The sequence below is a fragment of the Erinaceus europaeus genome, chromosome 10, assembly GCF_950295315.1.
Source record: "Erinaceus europaeus chromosome 10, mEriEur2.1, whole genome shotgun sequence".
Lineage (NCBI taxonomy): Eukaryota > Metazoa > Chordata > Mammalia > Eulipotyphla > Erinaceidae > Erinaceus > Erinaceus europaeus.
In genome coordinates this window covers 32,412,917-32,435,597 of record NC_080171.1, presented here as the reverse complement: position 1 = coordinate 32,435,597, position 22,681 = coordinate 32,412,917, and the positions used below count along the sequence as shown (strand labels likewise).

The 22,681-nt window shown below is 39.1% G+C and overlaps 1 protein-coding gene across 2 annotated transcripts in view; it reads right to left on the bottom strand.

Annotated features, from left to right (window-relative positions):
- The window catches only part of RASEF (RAS and EF-hand domain containing), a 95,299-nt gene that overhangs the window by 5,180 nt on the left and 67,438 nt on the right, over window positions 1-22,681 (bottom strand). Inside the window, exons 10-16 of one of the 2 annotated variants that reach the window (XM_007528393.2) lie at window positions 21,895-22,129; window positions 21,477-21,614; window positions 21,210-21,357; window positions 11,383-11,464; window positions 9,699-9,813; window positions 2,998-3,117; window positions 1,040-1,116 (exon numbers count right to left, since the gene is read on the bottom strand). In XM_007528393.2, coding sequence (XP_007528455.1) covers window positions 1,040-1,116; window positions 2,998-3,117; window positions 9,699-9,813; window positions 11,383-11,464; window positions 21,210-21,357; window positions 21,477-21,614; window positions 21,895-22,129 — 915 coding nt within the window. The remainder of the gene's footprint in view (window positions 1-1,039; window positions 1,117-2,997; window positions 3,118-9,698; window positions 9,814-11,382; window positions 11,465-21,209; window positions 21,358-21,476; window positions 21,615-21,894; window positions 22,130-22,681) is intronic. The other variant, XM_060199502.1, reaches the window with a different exon arrangement.

Genomic DNA, 22,681 nt, shown 5'->3' with positions numbered 1-22,681 from the left:
ATGATGACTTACAGTGTGATGAGGGAAATCTTAAACTGATGTAGAAAATATTATTCAAAGACTCTGAATTTGCATATAAAACATCTGTCAAATCCTGTACAAACAATGGCTAAATCAAGTCCTGAGCCTAATTCTGACACTCTTGAGTGAGGGCAATTTTGTGAGGTCTCTTCCAAAGCGAGAGTTCAAGCATTCAATTGAAAATACTAAGTGCTATAAATATTAAAACACTAATAGAAAAGTAGTGTTTAATGTGTGGCAAAGTGTTTTAATTGTCAATGTAAACAGCAAAAGAGGAAAATTAGCCTGCCAAAGTTAAAATTTTTGTAAAACCTTACCAATAATCAGAAAGAGAATAAAATGCCTAAAATTATGGGGGTTTTTTTTGCCCTATTAGCAATTACTAGTATGAATGCCTTTCTCTCTTTCTCTAGGTTTTTAGTTCTTTTAGATTAGTTAGTTTTCATTCATGGCAGAAAACTCGAAAGTGAAGATCAATCTAACAAATGGTATTTTCTAAGAACATGCCAGGGATTAAAACATTCACATCTAAGCACTCCAGTAATACAGTCTTCATTCTAATCTAAATCCAAATTTTTATTTATTATTAACCCCACTGCCTTAGCTCAATAATTACCTGGGTAATTATTTTAACAAAGTGCTTTCAATTGCAATTATAAAGACTTTGATTTGTAGAGTTTTTATTTTTTACTATCCAGGAAAATGACATAATATAATTATTTTCATAATAGTCTCGTGTGTTTAAAACCTGGAAATAATTCATGCAAGACAACTATTAGCTCTACAATGACATTTGCAGAAATGTCAATGACAACTTAGCTGCACCTGCTTTGTTTTGTATTAAAGCTATTTTTTTCCATAGTGAATAAGAAGCAGCAATAGCTTTGATTAAACCCACGCTGAAAGACAAGATAGTGGTTTCCAATGTATGTTCATAGCCAAGAGATTTCACAGCTAGATAAGCAAAGTGAAAATTCACCCCTATGTCCAGTTTTTTAAATATAAGGCAAAACATTACCGAGCAAGATGAAGAACAGCTTCCACTACATTAGAACCATCCTTGGCACTCGTCTCACAAAACAATGCCCCATAGGTCTGTAGAAAATAAATATATACACATAGATTTTAAAAAGGCTATAATTGGGTTTTCTGGTATGCCAGCTATCTCTCTCTCTATTTTTTTTCCTATTGTATATGCTAAGAATGACTAGTAACTAAGAAATTAGATTCAGAGTTTCAATAACAAAACAAACAAACAAAAAGACAAAAGATGTCATGTTTCAGTTAAGTTATTCCAGGAACAGTTCCAACTCAGAGGATTTTTATTTTGAATTAAATCTCTCTCTTTCTCTCTCCCTCCCTACCCCCTCCCACAATTTCAGTCACTCACCAATCTCTGCTATCAAATCATTTGAGAGAGAAATGGAAGGTTAAGATAACCACCCAAGAATTAAATGTCCATCAAAATTATATCTCCTTTTGTCTAGTGGCTACACAGCCACCTTTATTTTTAAATTGAGGGAAGAGGGTTAATGAATTACAGACACTTGTCTATAAATGTGTATGATTCCTGAATTCTGTATAACAGGTATCTGCTAAATACTCCCCTGTCCCCCATCAAGGACTCCAAGCCCCCACTCCCCCAAACTCCCCTATTCTATTCCCTCCCCAGAGTCCCTTGTTTTGGTACCGTATTCACCTCAGTCCAAGTTTCACCTTATGCACGTTCCACCTACATATGACATCATCTACTATTCATTCCTCTCTTCCTGATTCATTCCATCTAACACTTTATACTACCATTTTTTTCTATATCAAGATCCAGCAGCCTTCAAGTTGATAAAACCAATGGTCATCTTCTAGTTCTCCACCCAGTGATTGTACAAATTACCACAGATCTTATCATCCCTGCTACAAGTCCCTATTTAATCCAAGATGCATCTGATTTCATTCATTGGTCAGACAAGTCATAAGAGGATCATGCACTTTTTTTTTTTAATAGAACACAGCTCAGTTTTGGTTTATGGTGGTACACAGGATTGTACCTGGGTTTGGGTCTTTAGAACCTCAGACATTGAAGTATTTTATATACCCATTATGCTATCTCACCAGGGTATCAAGTAGCATTCTGACACAATGGTATTAAAAGAGTAAACACTGCCTACAAAACTAATAATTTAGGGAGTCGGGCGGTAGTGCAGCAGGTTAAGCACAGGTGGTGCAAAGTGCAAGGACTGGTGTAAGGTTCCTGGTTTGAGTCCTCAACTTCCCACCTGCAGGGGAGTTGCTTCACAGGTGGTGAAGCAGGTCTGCAAGTGTTTATCTTTCTCCACCCGTCTATTTTCCCCTCCTCTTTCCATTTCTCTCTGTCCTATCCAGCAATGACAAGATCATAACAACAACAATAATAACTGCAACAATAAAACAAGGGCAACAAAAGGGAATACATATCTAAAAAAAAATTTAAAAAACTAATAATTTAGACAGAAACAAGCTCTATTATTTACATGTACCCAAAATGCAAAATTATTTTAGACTATTTAAGCACATATATTAATTTTAAAAAAACCCAGCATGTTCAATTCTATTCCACCCAAGCAACACAAGATAACATCTTTCACCCCTTGGCATAACGACCTTCTAGAGTCATGATCATCTTTTCAAAATAAGAAACCACCCATTCTTTTTCTTTTACCCAAATTTCAGGACTAGAGAAGGACTGTAGAGATTAAGTGAGAGTGAGAAAGAAAGCAGGAAAGAACTGACTTATCTTTGCCAATGATAGTCACTGAAGAAAAATGACAAAGTAACTGCTTCATCAAGTTGAGGGGTGTAATCTTTGGTGTAATTACATATATTCATGAAGCAGGAGGGGATGCTAAGAGCTCCATTAAATTCACTGGGTGTAGATTTGTCAATGAACTTTGTAAGCAGAGATGGGAAAAAGGCCCGAATTGAGCCCGCTCTCACTCTTACCATGGCCAATTTTTCTCCAAAATGCCCCAGGACACATTTCTGTCCCTCTGTTTCTGCAGTATCACGAAGATCAGCCTTGTTTCCTACCAACATGATGGGAATACTTTCTTGGTTTGCATCCTATCACGATGAGAAGGGGGGGGGGGAAAGTGCATGCATCAAATACCGGTCAACAGTGAGAACACAGCAATAGCTATAGAAGCAGCTACCATCTCCAAAAGTCTCTTATGTGTCACATAATGTATGGTGATGTGCTTTAAGCTCCAAGTATGTCTAAAAGAAGTCAAACACTTTTCCCTCACTGAAAAGTGAAAATACTAAATTTTCAAAAGGTTACATCAGAACCTAAAAGGGTCAGGGCCAAGTTCAAAGAAACTGTGTCACTCTCTTCTCTGTATTAACCATTATACATCTGAGAAGCAATGCCCAGGGAACTACATTTGGCTGTGGTTCACACATACTTTTCTACAACTTTCACTCCAATCATGGATCAACTGAAATAATTTCATTATTCCAGCTACAAAACACATCCGGCTATCCTGGGACCAAAAAAAAAAAATAAAAGCTTTTTTTTTTGCCTCCAGGGTTATTGCTGGGGCTCCGTGCCTGCATCATGAATCCACTGCTCCTGGAGGCCATTTTTCTCCCTTTTGTTGCTCTTGTTGTTTTATCTTTTTTGTTTGTTTTATATTTGCTGTGGTTATTATTATTGCTGTTATTGATGTCATTGTTGTTATATAGGACACAGAGAAATCAAGAGATTAGAGGAAGACAGAGAGGGGAGAGAAAGACAGACACCTGCAGACCTGCTTCACCGCCTGTGAAGCGACTCCCCTGCAGGTGGGGATCCAGGGGCTAGAACCGGGATCTTTACACAGGCCCTTGCGCTTCTCTCCACATTTGCTTAATCTGCTGCACTACTGCCCGACCCCCAAAAAATGCAGTTTGAAAAAGCTCCACAAAGCAAGACATCAAAGTTCTTGACATCAACATTTTGTTTAGGAGAAGTCATTTACCGTTTTTGGAAAGTAACAATATATGGCTAGTGATCCCAATTCAGCAGGTGGAGACAGTCAGCATTCACAGCAGAACTAACAAAATGGAAGATGTGAAAAACAGCTGGTTATGGGGCTCAGCTTGCCGACACATTGCCATGTACTAGCTGTGTGAAACCAAGCATGGCCTCATGTTTCTGCCTCATTTCCATTTCTATAAAGTGAAGGCTTCAGTTAGGGCATCTTCCACCTCCACTGGCAGGATAAGAGTGAAAGACAAGTGGAGAGGCATTGGGGTTCTGGTGCAGGAGGGTGGAAGAGGACCAACATTGATAGAAAGAGTGTTTTGCAAACACCTGTCACAAGAAGATGAGAGGTTGTACCTATGTGTCCACAACTGTACAGTCAAACATTAACCCCCCCAATAAAGTGAAGTAAAACAAATTTTAAAAAAGAGGGTTGTATGACTAGCTCACAAAGACAGGTTTCTGGCTCTTCAATAAGAAAAGGAACAGCAAGAATTCTAAAGTAATCCAAGAACCAACTTTTGTGCTAGAATTGATAGAGGATCAAGAGTAAAACCTGAAAATGATGGAAACATTGTATCTGACGTCCTTTCTCTACAGACAAATATCTTCCAAGCAAAGGCACCAGAGTGTTGTGAATGTGAAGGGGACAAGAGAGAAGACCTCTTTAGAATAACATGTTCTGCCTATTAGTGTGTTAATTAATGGTATACTCTGGTGATCTGCCCAGGATTCTAGGTTAATCAGAGCGGCTGGAGAGCTGGCATAGCAGATAAAGCCTCGGAGTTGCAAGCATAACACCTAACTTTAACTGCATTTCCCAGATGATGCTCTGGTATTCTCTATCTTTCTCTGTCTCTGTCTCTAGCTACCCTCCTTCTCACTATCTTTAATAAAGAAATCTTTAAAACTTATTCATTTAGTGAGTCAAGAATCTCATAAAAGAGTAAGTGGTAAGTAAGTGTTAAGGCCTTGCTATATTCCTGAGGCCCAGGTTCAAGTGCTGTTCAGACATGGAGAGATCCTATAGCATCAGGGGACTTTCTGGTCCTCTCTGTCTTTCTGTGTCTATATGAATGAAGTCATGGGCCACATAGAACAGGGCTAAAAGAGACTTCCTAGCTTCTTTCTACATAAAGACCCCTAGTTTCATTTGCTCTATTCCTACCTTTGAGTTCCTGTTTTTTGAACAATTCGTTTTATATCTTACTGCCTTTTAGCCATCAAGTTGCAGATGTTATCATGATTCCATCATGGCCTCCATGAGTAGATGATCTCACCAATGTGTCCTGAATTCTCACCTCTCCAGAGCCCTAGCCCACTAGGGAAAGACAGAAACAGGCTGGGCGTATAGATTGACCTGTCAACCCCCATGTCCAGATGTAAAAACAATCACAAAACCCAAACCATCTACTTTCTGTACCCCATAAGGAATTTTGGTCCATACTCCCAGAGGGATAAAGAATAGGGAAGCTTCCAATGGAGGGGATGGGACACAGAACTCTGGTGGTGTGAACTATGTGAAATTGTTCCCCTGTTATTTTATGGTCTTTTTAATCATTATTAAATCACTAGTAAAAAGAAAAAAGCAGCTTTGAAAAATAATAGCTAATATATAAAGAGTAATAAGGGGTTGACCAGTGGTTCATTTCGCTGAATGCACATGTCACGATGTGCAAAGACTCAGGTTCAAGCCCATAGTCCCCACCTGCAGGGGGAAACTTCATGAGCAGAGAAACAACGGTGCAGGTATCTTTCTTTCTCCCTGTCTATTCCTTCCCTATCGATTTCTCTGTCTCTATCCAACAAATAACAAATATTAAAAATAATAGTAATAGTAATCTAAACCTTTAAATGACCTCCCAATTTAAAAAACCTATATTTTATACAGAAAGATCCTGACACCAGTTTTGTGTCTGCCTTTGCTTACTGAAGATAATTTTGATCATTAGAAATGCCTGGGAACACTGAGCCCCCACCTGCCTCCCAGCATTTCCATAGATATGTCCCATTTTTAAGTCAATACCACAACTGTACCAATTCATGAGACTCTTTATTACGACTAAAGGGTATCCCTTCAACAATAGCTCTCAGGAAAACTCTGGGGATAAATATATTGAAGTTCATTACTTACAAGAACTATAACAGCCACACCAACTGTTGGATAAAGTGAGAGCTCATGAGCTCAGGGCCCTTTTTTATTGGGAGGGGTGTGTGGAATAAAATTATAAATAACACTTTTGCCAGGCTGACAGAGTAACAACAGTTCAGACCTAAGACAGTGAAAACCCTCATTCTCTGCTTCTATGAGGGTCACTGCTACCATTCTAATTTTTATTTAAAAAATTTTATTTACTTATTAATTTTATTTACTTATTAATGAGAAAGATAGAAGGAGAGAGAGAGAGAGAACCAACCAGACATCACTCTAATACACATGCTGCCAGGAACTGAAATGGGGATCTCATGTTTGAGAGTCTAACACTTTATCCACCATGCCATCTCCTGGACTACCTATCATTATACTTGTTTCAGTTTTGCTTGTTAGGTCCCTCTAGAGTGCAAGCTTCATAAAAATAGCACTGTTTGCACTATTATTTATTCACTGATATTTCTTAAGCACTAAAGCAGTAAATTGTAAGTACCCCAAATATTTTTGAAAATGTCAAATCTGGGGAACAGATTTCACATCTTAAGTAACTCCATTCAATTCCTACCTACTGAATCAATCAATTATTCATGACAGGAAAACCAATGGTCATTAACTTAAATTATTCATACTTTTATTATAAGATATTGTAAGACAGAGCTTTTCAATAGAAGTATATTAAATATTAATTCAGAAGGGCCATTCGTCAGACATCCTACTCCTCCATCCTCTGGTCTATCCTACTGAGTACATCATTAATTTCAACTATGGCCACAGAAACTGTCTACAGAATTTCCTCAGGTTAAAAAGACATCATCTCCAAAAGGGTAAGTCATGCCCATTTTTTTTCTGAAGACAAGGTGAAAGGCTAGGAGGTATCTATTTTTCTCCCATAATGAGTGTAACAATCCATTTTTTAAATTTTTATATTTATTTATTTTCCTTTTGTTGCCCTTGTTGTTTTTCAGTGTTGTTGTAGTTATTGATGTCATCATTGTTAGATGGAACAGAGAGAAATGGAAAGAGGAGGGGAAGACAGAGAGGGGAAGATAGACACCTGCAGACCTGTTTCACTGTGAAGTGACTTCCCTGCAGGTGGGGAGCCGGGGGCTCAAACCAGGATCCTTAAGCCGGTCCTTGCGCTTCGCGCCATGTGTGCTTAACCTGCTTCACTACCACCCTACTCCCCAACAATCCATTTTTTATCTAGTTTCCTTCCTTTCTGGATCCTGTGAGAAGTGGTAACAACCAGCTGAAAAGCTCACCTGCCAGGTCTGAGTGCTCAGCAGCATTGGCAGGGTTCTCCTGGCACACAGTAGGGTAGGCCATGGTGACTATTTCAGCACTACACCTGACTTCGCTGTGGAACCTCCTTTTCTGGAGCATATTCCAGAGACACATATCCTAAATCTAATAGTTTGAATGATGAGACATGTCCGCTATAGATTTTCAATACTGTTGTGTATTAGTTAGCTAGGATAATCTTCTGTGCTCTGGGTTCATGCTATATTCTAGAGAGGTTTCCTGAGCTGATGTCTCTCCTCCAAGTGTTCACTGTTCCTTGGAATTCCTCTCCTGACATTGTGGGTATGCACTTATGATCCTCTATGACTTCAGTCTCAATGCAGGATTCACACAAATAACTAACCAAAGACTCATTTGGGCCTGATGTACCTTACATGTTTACTGTCCTGTAGGGAGATAACAAACCTTATAGTAGTGACCACCAGGGTCTCCTGTCTCAAGCAAATGCTAAAAGGGCTTAAATCAGCAAGGAGTACAATGGTTTATTTAGGAGAACAAATGTTCTTTAGGGGGAACAAAACCAATAGGAAAATCTGCATAATAAGGCAGCTGCCAACTTGTAGACTAACATTCTTTTGTTTTATATTCTCTTTTAATATTCCTAAAGGGAACTCAGCAGACTTATGGCTACAGTGTCAGCTGGTCAAGTACCCCCTCGGTTACATCAAGTATCAAACTGGTTGTGGCCTGGAGCTGTGGCCTCACTACCACTTATCCCTGGTTGAGAAGTTATTTATCTCTGTGGGTTACGCAGAATAATTAGGTCATGGGTTTTATAAGCCTTATGGCAAATACAAGCCTGGCATGCTGAGATGTCTTTCCTGGCCCCTTCCCTAACATGGCTTCACAAGCATCTTTCCTGAAACCTGCTCCTCAAGCTGTTGCTTCACTGAAGCAGTATCTGATGTCAATGCACCAGGCAGCCCAATCCAATGACCTTCTCCACCACTAACTCCTAAAAAGTTAGAACTCACTGTCATATAATCAGTATGTCTCAAGTTTCTCATAAAAAGAAAACAGTGCATCTCTTCCTTTCTCTGCTGCTACAGAGATACAAAACAGAAAATTTTGTGAAATTAAAGTCTTAAATAAATGTCAACATACTTTCACTGGATTTGAAATAATTTGTCATGATATTCCCAAAGAACAAAATGCATGTTTATTTATCATTCTTTAAGTCTTAAGTGCTAATGGCAATTGGCCTTATCTCAGTATTATTTCTTTAGTTAGACAACAAATATTCATTCTGTTTTGTATTTTTTAAACAAAAGGCCCAAATTAAGAATCTAGAGGCACACTTGAGATTATACAGCAATCAATTCTGCTTAATCACCACTGCTTTTAATGCCTGTTAAAAATGATAGGTAATTGACTTCAATAAGAGGGTTTTAAAAAGTGTGCTGAACCATAGTTTGAATTACAGTTTTGTGGGTATTAATAATTATTGGTAGTATACCAACTATGGGGAAAGTAATTTCCTATTTGGAGATATTACCTACCAAAAAACTAAAGGACATGGCAGTTCCTCAAATGAAAGGTATATATATATATATATATATATATCCATATCCTGAAGATACCACACGTTACCACACGTCTGCAATGCCAAATGCTTTTCACTGGCACCTTGACGGGTGTAGGGAGTAGTGTGAGGGGGTGTAAAGACCCAACTCATAGACCAACGAGGTAGCTCACCTGAATGGTGTACCTGCTGTCATTCATGTGACTCAGATACAAATCTAGCCCCCACCACAGTGGAGGACACGTCAGTGCTGTGGTGTCATTTCCCTATCTCCCTCTGTCTTGTTCTGTTTGAAAAGGTCAATTGCTAGCAGTGAAGTCCCAGCAACAACAAAAGATCCAAGTCTCTACCTGAGTAAAGCTAAGGAGCCAGGAGGGAACTAAACAATAAAGCTCCGACCTCACATGCATGAGGAACTAGCATTTGATTCCCAAGCCAACATAAGAGCAGCAAGTGAAGCTCCCAAATTGGTGGAGTGGTGTTTTATATACACACTCTCTAAAAAAATAGTGGGCTAGAGAAATAGTCCCATGTTAAAGGGCATCATGTTACTGTAGGTTTAATCTTCAGCATCACATAATATCACTGGAAACTCTGCCTCTAATATCTGAGCTTTATGACAGTTTAGATCAATGGTTCTCAGTGTTTTCAGTGAAAAGATAACATTTCCCCCATATAATTATGTTTACCCACAGACTTCTTACCTCAATCATATCTACCCATTCTCGTACATTGAGAAAGCTTTTCTCACATGTAACGTCGTACAGCAGCAAAACACCATCTGCTCTTCTAAAGTAAGACTTGGCAATACTTCTAAATCTGGGGGAAAAAAGAGCATAAAAGTTACAGACCTAATAGTCACTCAGCGTAGTACTACAACATTCTGCATTTATCTCTCTTTTTCCCAAACTGTTTTATTAGGAGGAAATAATGGTTTATGGGACAGTTCTGTTATTTTATTTTATTATGAGCAACAGAGAGAAAGATAGAAAGCGAAAGCCAAGAGCATTGCTCAGCTCTGGCTTATGGTGGTGCTGGGGATTGAATCTGGGGCCTCAGAGCCTAAGGCATAGAAGTCTTTTGGATAATCACTTTCTATCCAACTCTATAGGACAATTGTCGATACCTTCTGTATCATTTCTTATCTCCCTCATAGATATCACTCTCACCACCAACACAAGTCACCATCTTGTCCTAGGAGTCCAGTGCTCTCTTTCCACACCCCACCTCGCTGTAACCCAGAATCTTTCACTTTGCTACAATGCATGTTACCCAATACAAGTTTCACCCTGTGTTTCCTTTTTCTTGTCTTGCTTCTTAAGAAAGAAGATCATCGCAAAGCGCAAGGACCCGTGTAAGGATCCTGGTTCGAGCCCCGGCTCCCCACCTGTAGGGGAGTCGCTTCACAGGCGGTGAAGCAGGTCTGCAGGTGTCTATCTTTCTCTCCCCCTCTCTGTCTTCCCCTCCTCTCTCCATTTCTCTCTGTCCTATCTAACAACGATGACATCAACAACAACAACAATAACTACAACAACAATGAAAAACAACAAGGGCAACAAAAAGGGAAAGTAAATAAATATTAAAGAAAGAAGATCATCTGGTATTCATCCTTCTCTTTCTGGCTTGTCTTACCTAACATGTTTCAAGTTCTATCCAAGATACAAAAAGGGAGATTTCATATAGCAAACAGTCTGGAGGTTCCTCACAACACTAGAAATGGATCAACTCTATGACCTGGCAGTTCCCCTCCTAGAGATCTACTGAAAGAATATACAAACACCTACCAAAAAGGTCTATATATGTCTATGCTCTGTATAGCACAGTTTGTAGTAGCTCAAATCTACAAACCATCCAGACGTCCAATGACAGATGAGTGGTTAAGAAGGTTGTATACACACAAGGGACTACCCCTCTTCACCTCTTTTTTACTTTTGCATGTAAGAAAGAGACAGAGAGGAGGAAGGCAGAAAGGGGAGAGACACCACAACAGTATATTATACTTATAAAAGTATAAGCACCTGGGGGTTGGGCGGTAGCACAGCGGGTTAAGTGCATGTGGTGCGAAACATAAGGACCAGTGTAAGGAACCCAGTTCAAGCCCCCCGGCTCCCCACCTGCAGGGGAGTCGCTTCACAGGCAGTGAAGCAGGTCTGCAGGTGTCTATCTTTCTCTCCCCCTCTCTGTCTCCCCCTCCTCTCTCCATTTCTCTCTGTCCTATCCAACAACAACATCATCATCAACAACAATAATAACTACAACAATAAAGCAACAAGGGCAACAAAAGGGAAAATAATAATAAAAAGGTTTAAAAAAATTATAAGCACCCACAGTACCATGCTTCTATGCAGCTAGGCAAACCTAAGACAAGCCTCTATGAGCAGCACTTGCCTCTCCTGGCCAGCTGTATCCCAGAGCTGCAGTACTGTCCGTTCTCCATCAACAAAGAGTGTCTTCATTTGAAAATCAACCCCTGTAAAGAAACAGAAGAGAATATGATGCAAATAATTCTGGTTTTTTTTTTTTCCTTTAGTTCTTCTGTAGATGAGACAAAAGCCATGAGGTCAAAACCCAGCAATGTAGAGAGGAAGAACACGGATTTCACAGAGAGTGACCTTCAAATATGAATTGTAAGTGACACCACGCGTATACATGTAGGTGGTTGGCTGACCTGGAGAAAATTTATGGACAAGAGGAAAACATGTTTTTTTTTGGTTAATATTTAATTTAATTTTATTTGATAGGACAGAGAAATTGAGAGGGGCAGAGAAGAAAGAGAAGGAAAGTAAGAGAGGGGATAAAAAGAAAGAGAGAGATCTGCAGCCCTACTTTTCACTGCTCATGAAAGCTCCCCCCTACAGATAGGGAATGGGGGCTCGAACCCAGGTCCTGTGCAATTTAATGTGTGCACTCAACTGGGTGCACCACTGCCTAGCCTGGAAAAATCTGTGTTCTATCTGCTTATAATGAGATGAACTCAGTGATATCTGTACATATACAAATATTTATGTGTATGAAAAAGTATATAATATCATATATGCCATACTTTTTAGCAAATGAACCAGACTGCAGTGAAGTTTGGTTTTGTTATTCTCGAAAACCACATATTTACAAAGATTCCCATTGTGAAAAAGATAATCAATTTATTGTAAAATTTCCAGTTGTCAAAATAAGAACTCCTTAGATGAATAAGGAAAATAAAAGATAATTTGTACACCTCCAACATTTTTTTAAATGATTATTATGCAGACGTGGTTAGTCAGGACACCACTTCTTTCCTTGTTCTGAGAGGTATTATTCCTGTGTTCCCTTGTGGAGGAGGGAAGGAAGCATAATCTGCTGTGATTTTAAACACAATGACAAACTGGCCATGTGTAATATCACTTTATCAACATCAAGTGGCACCTTATAGAAAGGCATTCCCTAGGTACCCCATATAATAAAACTATACCTCTCCAGAAAAATCTCATTTTCTTTACAATTTGTCTTTCATCCATCTCTTCCCTTTGGGATAGAAGTTCCTTACAGATTGGGATTTAGTAGACATCATTCACTGTGTATCCCTAGAGCCTAGAATAGTATTTGGCTTATGGTAGGACTCAGAAAATATTTACTAAGTAACTAATTCTGTCATCACATACTCAAAACTGGGTTTGGTTGATTTGACTGGCTAAGTTGATCCCTCTGCACTTTGATACACACTTTTCCATATTAAAACATACAGATGCAAGAAGCAAGCTCTGTGCCTCTGGATACATTACCCCTAAAGAAAATAAACACAGCTTCTGGGAGGTGTGACCATAGAGTAACAGTGAGGAGAAATAATGAGCCCCCAAACAACAAATCTGTACAACTCCCAAACTTAATAAAACTCACCAACTAAAACTGAGACAGCCACAGAAGCACCGCAGCCTCAAGTGAATACTCTCATGCAAGGTTGGGGGAAGCGGGGTGGAGAGAAGGGGAGTGGGACAGGAGCCAAACAAAGAATTTAGAGGTCCAGCAGAGCATGGCACCATTTCCTTTCTATACTCAGCAGGTATTCAAGGCAACACACAGTGCTGGTGGTGAGAAAAGGAAACTTATGACCTTTTAATCCATGACCTCAGGGTGTCATCCAACCAAATTACAGGCAAGGACACACCAAAAAAGTAGGGAGCATTTGTGACCAAAAGAAGTCCAGTCTGTCACCAAGACATAATGGTAACTTATGGCAGTGATAGTGGATAAACGGTAGTTAGTCATACTTCATGAACACAGCTATAGCTCAGCAACAAACCCCTGAGGCTTAATTTCAGACTGAAATAATACAGAAAAACAACATGCATGCACTACAAAGAGCACAAAACAGCTCAAAGAAACAAACCTAACCCCAGCACCCACCTTTTTGCCACACACATATAAACAAAGCAAAGCCCAGCAACCACAATAGCACCACCTGCTGGAAAGCAACAACCAACACAATAAATGCATAAACAGAAATACAGCAAAAAACAAAATACCAAATGTGCCAAATTAGATAAAAGTAAAGTAAAAGGATTCCAAGCAAATGCTGACATAGAGGGGCTATCAGAGAAAGACCACAGAAAGCTCATTATGAGGACCCTCCAAGGATGTTAGCATAGTATGTAAAAGCATATTCAAGATTTGAAAGAATAAATTCAATAAGGACCTAGAAAACACAAAACAAGAGCTTCAAATACAGTTCTATATGAAACTAGAAAATGTGAAAAAAGAATTTCAGAGTTCTCTAAGAAATTAGAAAACATGAAAGAACTTCAATCAGAGTTAACTAAGCAGTTAGGAAGCATGAAAGAAAAACTTCAAAAAAATTGCAGGCAGTGAAAGACACTTTGAGAGCAGTACAAGCTCAGGTAGAAGGCTTAGGGAGTAGACTCACTAATGCAAAAAAAAAAATCTAAGTTAGAAGATACAATTATCCTACTCTTAATTTAAAGATGAGGAAGAGAAGAGGTTTAGAAAGAATCAAGAAACTCTCTGTGAAATTGCAGACCCCATCAAAAGGGTCTTACATTCTTACATCAAATGTAAGAGTGATAGGAATATCTGAGGAAGAGAACAGGGTGAAAGGACCAGAGACCATTTTCAGACAAATTTTAGCTGACAATTTTCCTCACTTAGGCAATCCTCAGAACATATTCATTCAAGAAGCAAGCATACACCCAGGTACATGAATGAAAAACAACCAAAGCCAAGGGATATCAATGTAAAACTACGAAAACTCAATGACAAGTAAATTTAGTAGGCTGCTAGGGAAATAGAAGAGGTTATATGCAAAGGTAAAGTTATCAGGCTTTCATCAGACTTCACAGTTCCTAGAAGCAAGAAGAACGGAATGACATATTTAAAGTACTAAAAGAGAGGATATTCCAGCCATGGATCTTGTATCTTGCCAAATTATCCTTCAAATATGAGGGAGAAATAAAGGTCTTCTCAAATATCCAAAAGGTAAATGAATTTGCCATCATCAACCCCTTACGAGAATAATTGAAAGGAATCCCACAAGCAAAGAGGAAACAAAGGAATACACATTCTAAGCAATCTATAGATTTAATTCATTCCCTATTAAAATCTCAATGACATACTTGAACAACTTACTTAAATATTTGTGTGGAACTATAAAACACACACACACACAAACACAGAGCAAAATCACTCCTGATGAAAAAGAAGAAAAATAGAGGCACAATGCCCAACTTCAGATTATACTACAAAGCAATATTTGTTAAAACAGTGTGGTATTCAAACAAAAATCAACATATGGATCAATGGAATAGGAAAGCCCAGAACTAAACCCATACATGTATAGGCACCTTATATACACGATAGGGATCAAAACTTCCCAGTGTGAAAAAGAAGGTCTCTTTAACAAATGGTGCTGGGAAAACTGGAGAGCCACATGTAGAAAAATGAAAGTAGACCACCAATTAATATCATACACCAAAACAGATCTCAAAACAGATAAAATATCTGGATATAAGACCTGAAACTACAAAATACATAGATGAACATACTGGTGAAACATTTTATGGCATTAAAACTAAAGATATGGAGACTCCACTCCAAAGGCAAGGGAAACAAAATCAAAACTGAACAAATGAAACTGTATCAAATTAAAAAGCTACTACACATCAGAAGAAAATTCTATTAGAATAAACAAGAAACCTAGCAACTAGGAGAACATATTTGCATACCATAATTAAAAATAAGAAGTTGATAACAAACAACTATAAAGAATTGATATAGTTGGCTGAGTGGTGGCGCACCTGGTTGAGTGCACATATCACAATGCTCAAGGACCTGGAATGAAGTCCCAATCTCCACCTGCAGGAAGAAAGCTTTGTGAGTGGTGAAGCAGGGCTGCAGGTGTCTCCCTGTCTCTCTTCTTTATTTCCCCCTTGATTTCTGGCTCTATCTAATAAGTAAAGATAATAAATTAAAAAAAAATAAAAAAGAATGCATACACCTAAACAAAAAGAGAAAGAACATCCCAATAAAAAGTGAGCAGAAGATATGAGTAGACAGTTCTCTGAAGAAGAGATATACACATCCCACAGACATATGCAGAAATGTTCCAATTTACTCATCACCAGAGAAATGAAAATTAAGATTGCATTGAAATACCATTTGTGAGAAGGCCTGTCAAAATGGCCTTCATCACCAGCTGGGGCCCTAAATGGGGAGTCCTGAGTCTCCCAAACAGACTTGATGGGCCTAGACCTCAAATAAATCCCTCTCTTCATTGTTTCCAGTCATCTCTATGAGGAACAACAAAATAGACCCCTTTGTGGGCCCCCATAGGACCTTGCCCTAAACCTGGATCAATAATGGTAGAGAATGTTCCATCCACCGAAGGGATGGAACACCTGTGGAAGATGGGTTGATACTGGGGCAGCATGGAATGTTCCTACTCATCACCACAGAATGGGAACTCAGATCTAGAGGGATGCAGAGGTCACACAGGCTCCTATGCTAATTATGGGCCCCAGACCACATCAAATCCATAGGGTTTACAGTAATATTTATACCCCTTTCCCATATTAGGGAGCTACTCTCTTCCCTGATCCAGCTTTCTGGTCCTTTTCCCAGACATGACATCATCTCCCCAGACAATAATTAGGATTCACCTGCATATTAGATTTCAGGCTCTGGAAAAAAAAAAAAAAGCACTAGTATAGCTAAAGGCCCTTTGAAATATAACTAAAATATGCCTACTAGCTATCTACAAAATGGAGGACCCCCCAACGCTTCACCTGCACTATTCCAGCGTTTAGGGCCATGATTGTCCAACAGTTTGTTTGGCTTTGTATATTAACTCTCTTTTCAGCCACCAGGTTCCAGATGCTAGCAGGATGCAACCAGACTTCCCTGGACAGACAACCCCACCAATGTGCCTTGGAGCTCTGCGTCCCCAGAGCCCTTCCCACTAGGGAAAGAGACAGGATGGGAGTATGGATCGACCTGTCAACACCCATGTTCAGCTGGGAAGCAATTACACAAGCCAGACCTTCAACCTTCTGCATCCCACAATGATCTTGGGTCCATACTCCCAGAGGGGTAAAGAGTAGGAAAGCTATCAGGGGAGGAGTTGGTATACGGAGGTCTGGTGGTGGGAACTGTGTGAAGTTATACCCCTCTTATCCTATGGTTTTGTCAAGGTTTCCTTTTTATAAATAAATAATATAAACAAAAGAGTGGCCTTCATCAACAGGAGAGGGTTAGCGTTGGAAAAGATGTAAAGAGAGAGGAACTCTATTAACTACTAGTGGAAAAGAAACTTGTACAACCACTATGGAGAACAGTATGGAGAATCCTTAAATAAATTTAAATGGAAATACATTATGATACAGCAATTCCAATCTGGGCATTTATCCAAAAGAGATAATAACACAAATTCAAACAGATATATGTACCCACATGTTCACAATAGCCAAAATACGGACGTAACCAAAATGCCCTTCAGCAGATGACTGCATAAAAATAGTCATGGGACACATACTCAGTGGAGTAAGACTCAGCAATAATAATAATAAAAAAAAAGATATTTTGTCCTTTAGGATAAAATGGATGGAACTGGAGAAGATTATGCTAGTAAAATAAGTAAGGTAAAAAAAACTTCAGGATGGTTTCATTCATATGTGAAATTTAGAGAATTGAACACATGAACTTTAAGACAAACAAAGGAAATATCAACCCATATCCAAGACTACAGAAAACTATAGTGATTATCTAGGATACTGGGAGTTGGTGGAGACACAGACTTTTGGTGGTAGGAAAAATATGAAATTATAATCTTATTAATTCATAATCTCATAAATCACTATTAATGTAACATGTCAAGAGGGGAAATAGATCTAATACTTCAAATTCTTTAACTTCTTAGCCCATACCTCTGAGTATACATTATTTTAGACTAAGTATTTAATGTTTATGATTCATAAGATTTTCAAATTCTGACACTGAGCTGAAACTGTTCAAGGAGCTCTAAAAATACATTTGTATACATAGTTTTTTAAATATCTGAGTTACCTATAACCTTAGGTCAGATAGATCAAAATCATTTGGCCCTGTTGGTATCTAGGAAATGATGATTAGTAAGATACCACTAAAAGGCACAACACAGCTAGGTGAAGTATATTACAGTAGATTGTAACCATTGTATTTTCAATCCTCCAAGTAATTTGGCTATAATAATAATTAAGTAGTTCTATTTTAAACTCTTCCTAAGACTACAAGGAACCCTTCTCATTCTCTTTAAGATCCTTATTTCTCATAGTCCTGGAAACTCTAGGAATATGCCCATATTTCTTGATGTTTCTTTTCTCTGCTTCCTTACCATATCATACTGCCTGTTAACCTCAACTAAATCAGTGCTACCCATGCTGCCATGCCATGTTATGCTGCTAGTGACTTGTTACTACAGACTGTTGCCAGAGATACCAAACCTGAGACATCAACCACCTAACTCCTCTAATCTGGTGAGATCTTCCCTAACATATGGGATTACCTAGTTAGATTTAAGATGACATTTTCTTACAAAGTTACTAGTATTAGATACAACCTAGGGCTTAGGATACTAGGTACAAGTGTACACGTACTCATAAGCAAGGGGTAATTATATAACTCAAAGTATAAGAACTTAGTAGTCCTCATCAGCTGGGGCCCTAGTCAGGGAGTCCTAAAATTCCCAAACAGATATGATGGGCCTAGACCTCGAATAGATTCCTCTCTCCATTGTTACTGGTCATTTCTATAAAAAAAACCCCCACAATATACCCCCTTTTTGGGCCCCAAAGGACCTTGCCTTCAACATGGTGGATCAAAAACAGGAGAGAATGTTCCATCCTCTGAAGGGAGGCTGGACAAGATATTCTATGTTCCACCTGAGCAGCTTGGAATGTTCCTACTCGTGACCACAGAATGTGAGCTCAGATCTACAGGGATGCAGAGGTCACATAGGCTCCTAAGCTGAATATGGGCCCCAGATCACATCAAATCAATGGGGTTTACAGTCAACAATAATTAGGAAGCTACTCTCTTCCCTGATCCAGCTTTCTGGTCCTTTCGCAGCCATGACATCATCTCCCCGGGCAATAACTTGGATGCACCTGCATATCAGATATCAGGCTCAGGAAAAAAGAACAAAAAACCCTAATATAGCCATGGGTCCTTTGGAATATAACTAAAATAGGACTACTAATTATCTACAGAATGGAGACCCCCCCAACTCTTCATATGAACTATTCCAGCTTTTAGGTTCATAATTAGTCAACAATTTGTTTGGCTCTATATGTTAACTCTTTTTTCAGCCAACAGGTTCCAGATGCTAACATGATGCCAACCAGACTTCCTTGGGCAGAAGATCCCACCAATGTGTCCTGGAGCACAGCTTCCCCAGAGCTGCCCACTAGGGAATGAGAGAGACAGGCTGGGAGTGTGGATCGACCTGCCAACGCCTATGTTCAGCAGAGAAGCAATTACAGAATCCAGACCTCCCGCTTTCTATGCCCCATAATGACACTGGGTCCAGACTCCCCGAAGGATAAAGAGTAGGAAAGCTATCAGGAGAGGGTTGGGGAGGGGGCATGGAGTTCTGGTAGTGGGAATTGTGTGGAGTTGTACCCCTCTTATGCTATGGTTTTTGTCAGTGTTTCTTTTTTATAAAAATTTAAAAACAAAAGAAAGAAAAATAACCAAAAAAAAAAAAAAAGATGTAGACCTAATAAGTCTAGGATCCTAGCAGAAGGACCTAAAGAAAGCATCATAAATTCTCTAAGCAATCAGACTTACATCCAATAAATTTGGCAATCTAGTAAAAAAAGGCCCAAAGAAGACAGATCCCATAGACCTAATACTGGTTGGATACAATAAAGGATACTAAATGTTTTAACAATTTGGAGAAAGTCCAAGCTTGTCAGATAAAGAAAGGGCTACAAAAGCTCAATAAGAGCAAGAGACTGGCTCACTTTAATTATGGCCTTTAGGGTCAATACCACCCCATCATCTGGGGCCCTAGTTAGGGAATCCTTGGATTCCCACAGATATAATGAGCCTAGACCTCTTAACAGATTCCTCTTTTCACCATCACTGGTCAGGTCACTTCCATCAGGAATGTCAACAAAAGCCCTCTTGTGGCTCACTCCAGGAACTTGTGCTTCCTACATGATAGCAATGGTAGGGACTGCCTCACTCTCTGAAGGGAGGCAGGGTCATCCTACCCTGCCACTTGAAGAAGACTAGTCTAGAAATGAGTGCAGTTTAGAATGTTCCAGCTGTGAGCATGGACTGCAAGCTCAGACCAATAGGGACTCAGCTTACACAGGCTCGTATGTTAAATAGGCCCTGGGTCAGGTTGATGGGGTAAATGGTTAATTTTATTCATAGATTTTCTTCAATATTGGGACCCACACTCTGTCCTAATCCAACTTTCTAGCCCTATTCTCAACTCTGACTACATCTTCTCAGACAATATTTTTGTCCAACTCCATGTTAGCTATCAAACTCAAACAACAACTACAAAAGTCATGGGTCCCTTAGAAACATACTTAAACTAGATTTCCTCACTTCTTCCCACTCTAAGACCCCTATTCTCATATGCTTTATTTCTACTTTTTGGTTCCTGTTCACTAATAATTTTGCCCTGCTTTATATCTTATCACCTCCTAGCCACCAAGTTGCAGATGCTATTATGATTCCATCCTGACTTTGCTGGGCAGATGTTCTCACCAATGTGACCCAAAACATCACTTCTCCAGAGCCCTACCCCACTAGCTAAAGACAGACACCAACTGGGGGGTAGGGATCACCTGCCAATGCCCATGTCCAGTGGAGAAGCAATTACAGAAGCCAGACCTTCCATCTTCAGCACCTCAAAAGAAATTTCTGGTCCATACACCCAGTGTGTGGGGGGCAGAGAGATGATAGGGAAAATGGGCAAGTATATGCAAATATAGACAGTTATAGAAATGATAGTCAACCTATTATCTGCAGCCTTGGAGGAATTACTGTAGCTTCCAATGGAGGGAATGGAGATACAGAATTCTAGTGGAGGGGAACAGTGTGGAATTATACATCTGTTATATAATTTTGTGAATCAATATTATATCATTAATAAAATTTTTAAAGTTAGCTTTTCAGATAATATCTTTTAAAATATCTTACCTGCTTCAGTCTAATGAAATTGATTTCATTTTAATGTTTTATGTTTTCAATACATTGCCTGACCAAACTATTGAAATATGTAAGAAGGTCAAACAAATGGCAAATAAGGTAAATACTACATGTGACATTGACTTATGGGACTTTCAATATTGAACTGACAACTTAGTTTAAAAGACAGTTCAAAAGTCAAGCAATTGACAAATGAAGAAATTTGGTATATTTTATCATTTCTAGCATAATACAAATTGAAATACACAATATTCACTTCTATATTTGGGATTATTATGTCCAAAACCATTTACGAGGTTGAAAAACATGATAAAAGAATACCAAATTCTAAGGATCAGCATTTCTAAAATGAATATAATTTGGACAGATGCATCTGGCACAAATCTGATTACAGCATTAGCGTACATTATTGATGACTCTTATGTCAGTTTCTTAATTATAAAATAGATAGTTTACTTAGAAAAGAAAATAAGAAAACACTAAAGAAAGCCACTGTCTCATTGACCACTGAAAAAAAGAAAACTTACCTAAGGTGGCACTTGCATTTCCTCGAAATTCATTCTTGCAAAGTCTCATGAGGAAACTAGACTTCCCCACTGCAGCGTCCCCAGCAAGAACAATCTTGTAAGCCTTCTGTGAGCTGGAAGATTTATGCTCATCATCTGCCATGTCTGTCTAGGGAGAGAGAAAGCCACCATGGATGAAAAAGGCAGTCCCAATTTTCTTCATATGAAGTTATGAGGCACATATAATTAACAATATCCATAAATAAAAGAGTATCAGAAGCTACCTACCTGTGGTGAAAGTGCCAAGATGGGCTTTCTGGAAGAACCTACAATGCTGCCTTCACTAACTGAGCCTGGGGGCTTCCAGTCTAAGACAGAAGCCACACCATCTGAACCATATGTCTCTTCATCTCTTATGTCAGGAACCTGTGAGGTATAGATTTTAAAAGTAAGATTAAAGAGAAGAAAGCTAGGCAGCTGAGATAATGTTATTCTGGAACAGAGGAACCCCAAGTGGCAATCCATGAGAGTGCCCCCTACCCCAAAATAGGAAGAGAAAAAAAATTCCATTAATTACACTTCATGCTTATGGCCTTTCAAATAGATTCCCATGACAAAGTAATAGTCCAAAAGAAGAAAAAAAATAATAACAGATTTATGTTGAAGATAAGATGGCGAGGAGCAGAGAATGATATCTGGAGCTTACGTCCGTATCTGAAGCATCTCCCCCAAAGCTCTCCTGTGTGCCGTGTGTCCTGCGAAATCCCCGCTGGTGCTTGAATTCCACCTCTGAGTCGTACTCATTGTAATCCCTCAGGGTAGACAAACCACTGTCAAAGCAGCTCTCAGGAAGGCTGTCCACTTCACAATTTACCCTCTGCATGGGGTCACAGAGGGCCAAGGAGTCACAGTCCTCATCCACATAGGAAGAGCGGGAGGACCTGGAGGTGAAGAAGACCACTTTATCTGAGGGCTCGCACTGCCTGAGCTACATAGTCAGACAAGAAAAGCACTGCCAAAAGCCACAATATATCCCATGCTTAAGCTCCAGGGGGAATTTTAAGTTCAAAGCAATGTCAGTTCATTCTACCCAACAAGCAATGCATACAGAGACACCTGAATGAATAAGCTTGCATATAGAACATGCGACCTTCTTTACTGTGATTACAATACAGTCTGCATACTGTGCCCATTTCTGCATAACATCTCCATTTCAAGGGACTTCAAGAAAGAAGATGGACAAGATAGCTATGATGAGATGAGACTTGAACCCTTAGATATGAGAACTGTTTCAGTGTATTCACAGGAAGTCTTTGTAGTCTCTCTCTTCTAATAGCCAAACAATTGACACACAAAATGAATAAGTTCTCTCAGCTTGGTGCTAAACAAGAAGGGTCAACTGACAAACTCTTCAAGAGATGTTACTTCTTATAAACAGGGTGAATAAATGCCAAGCAATCTGAAAGGTATGGTACTAGAATGCTAGTACTAGA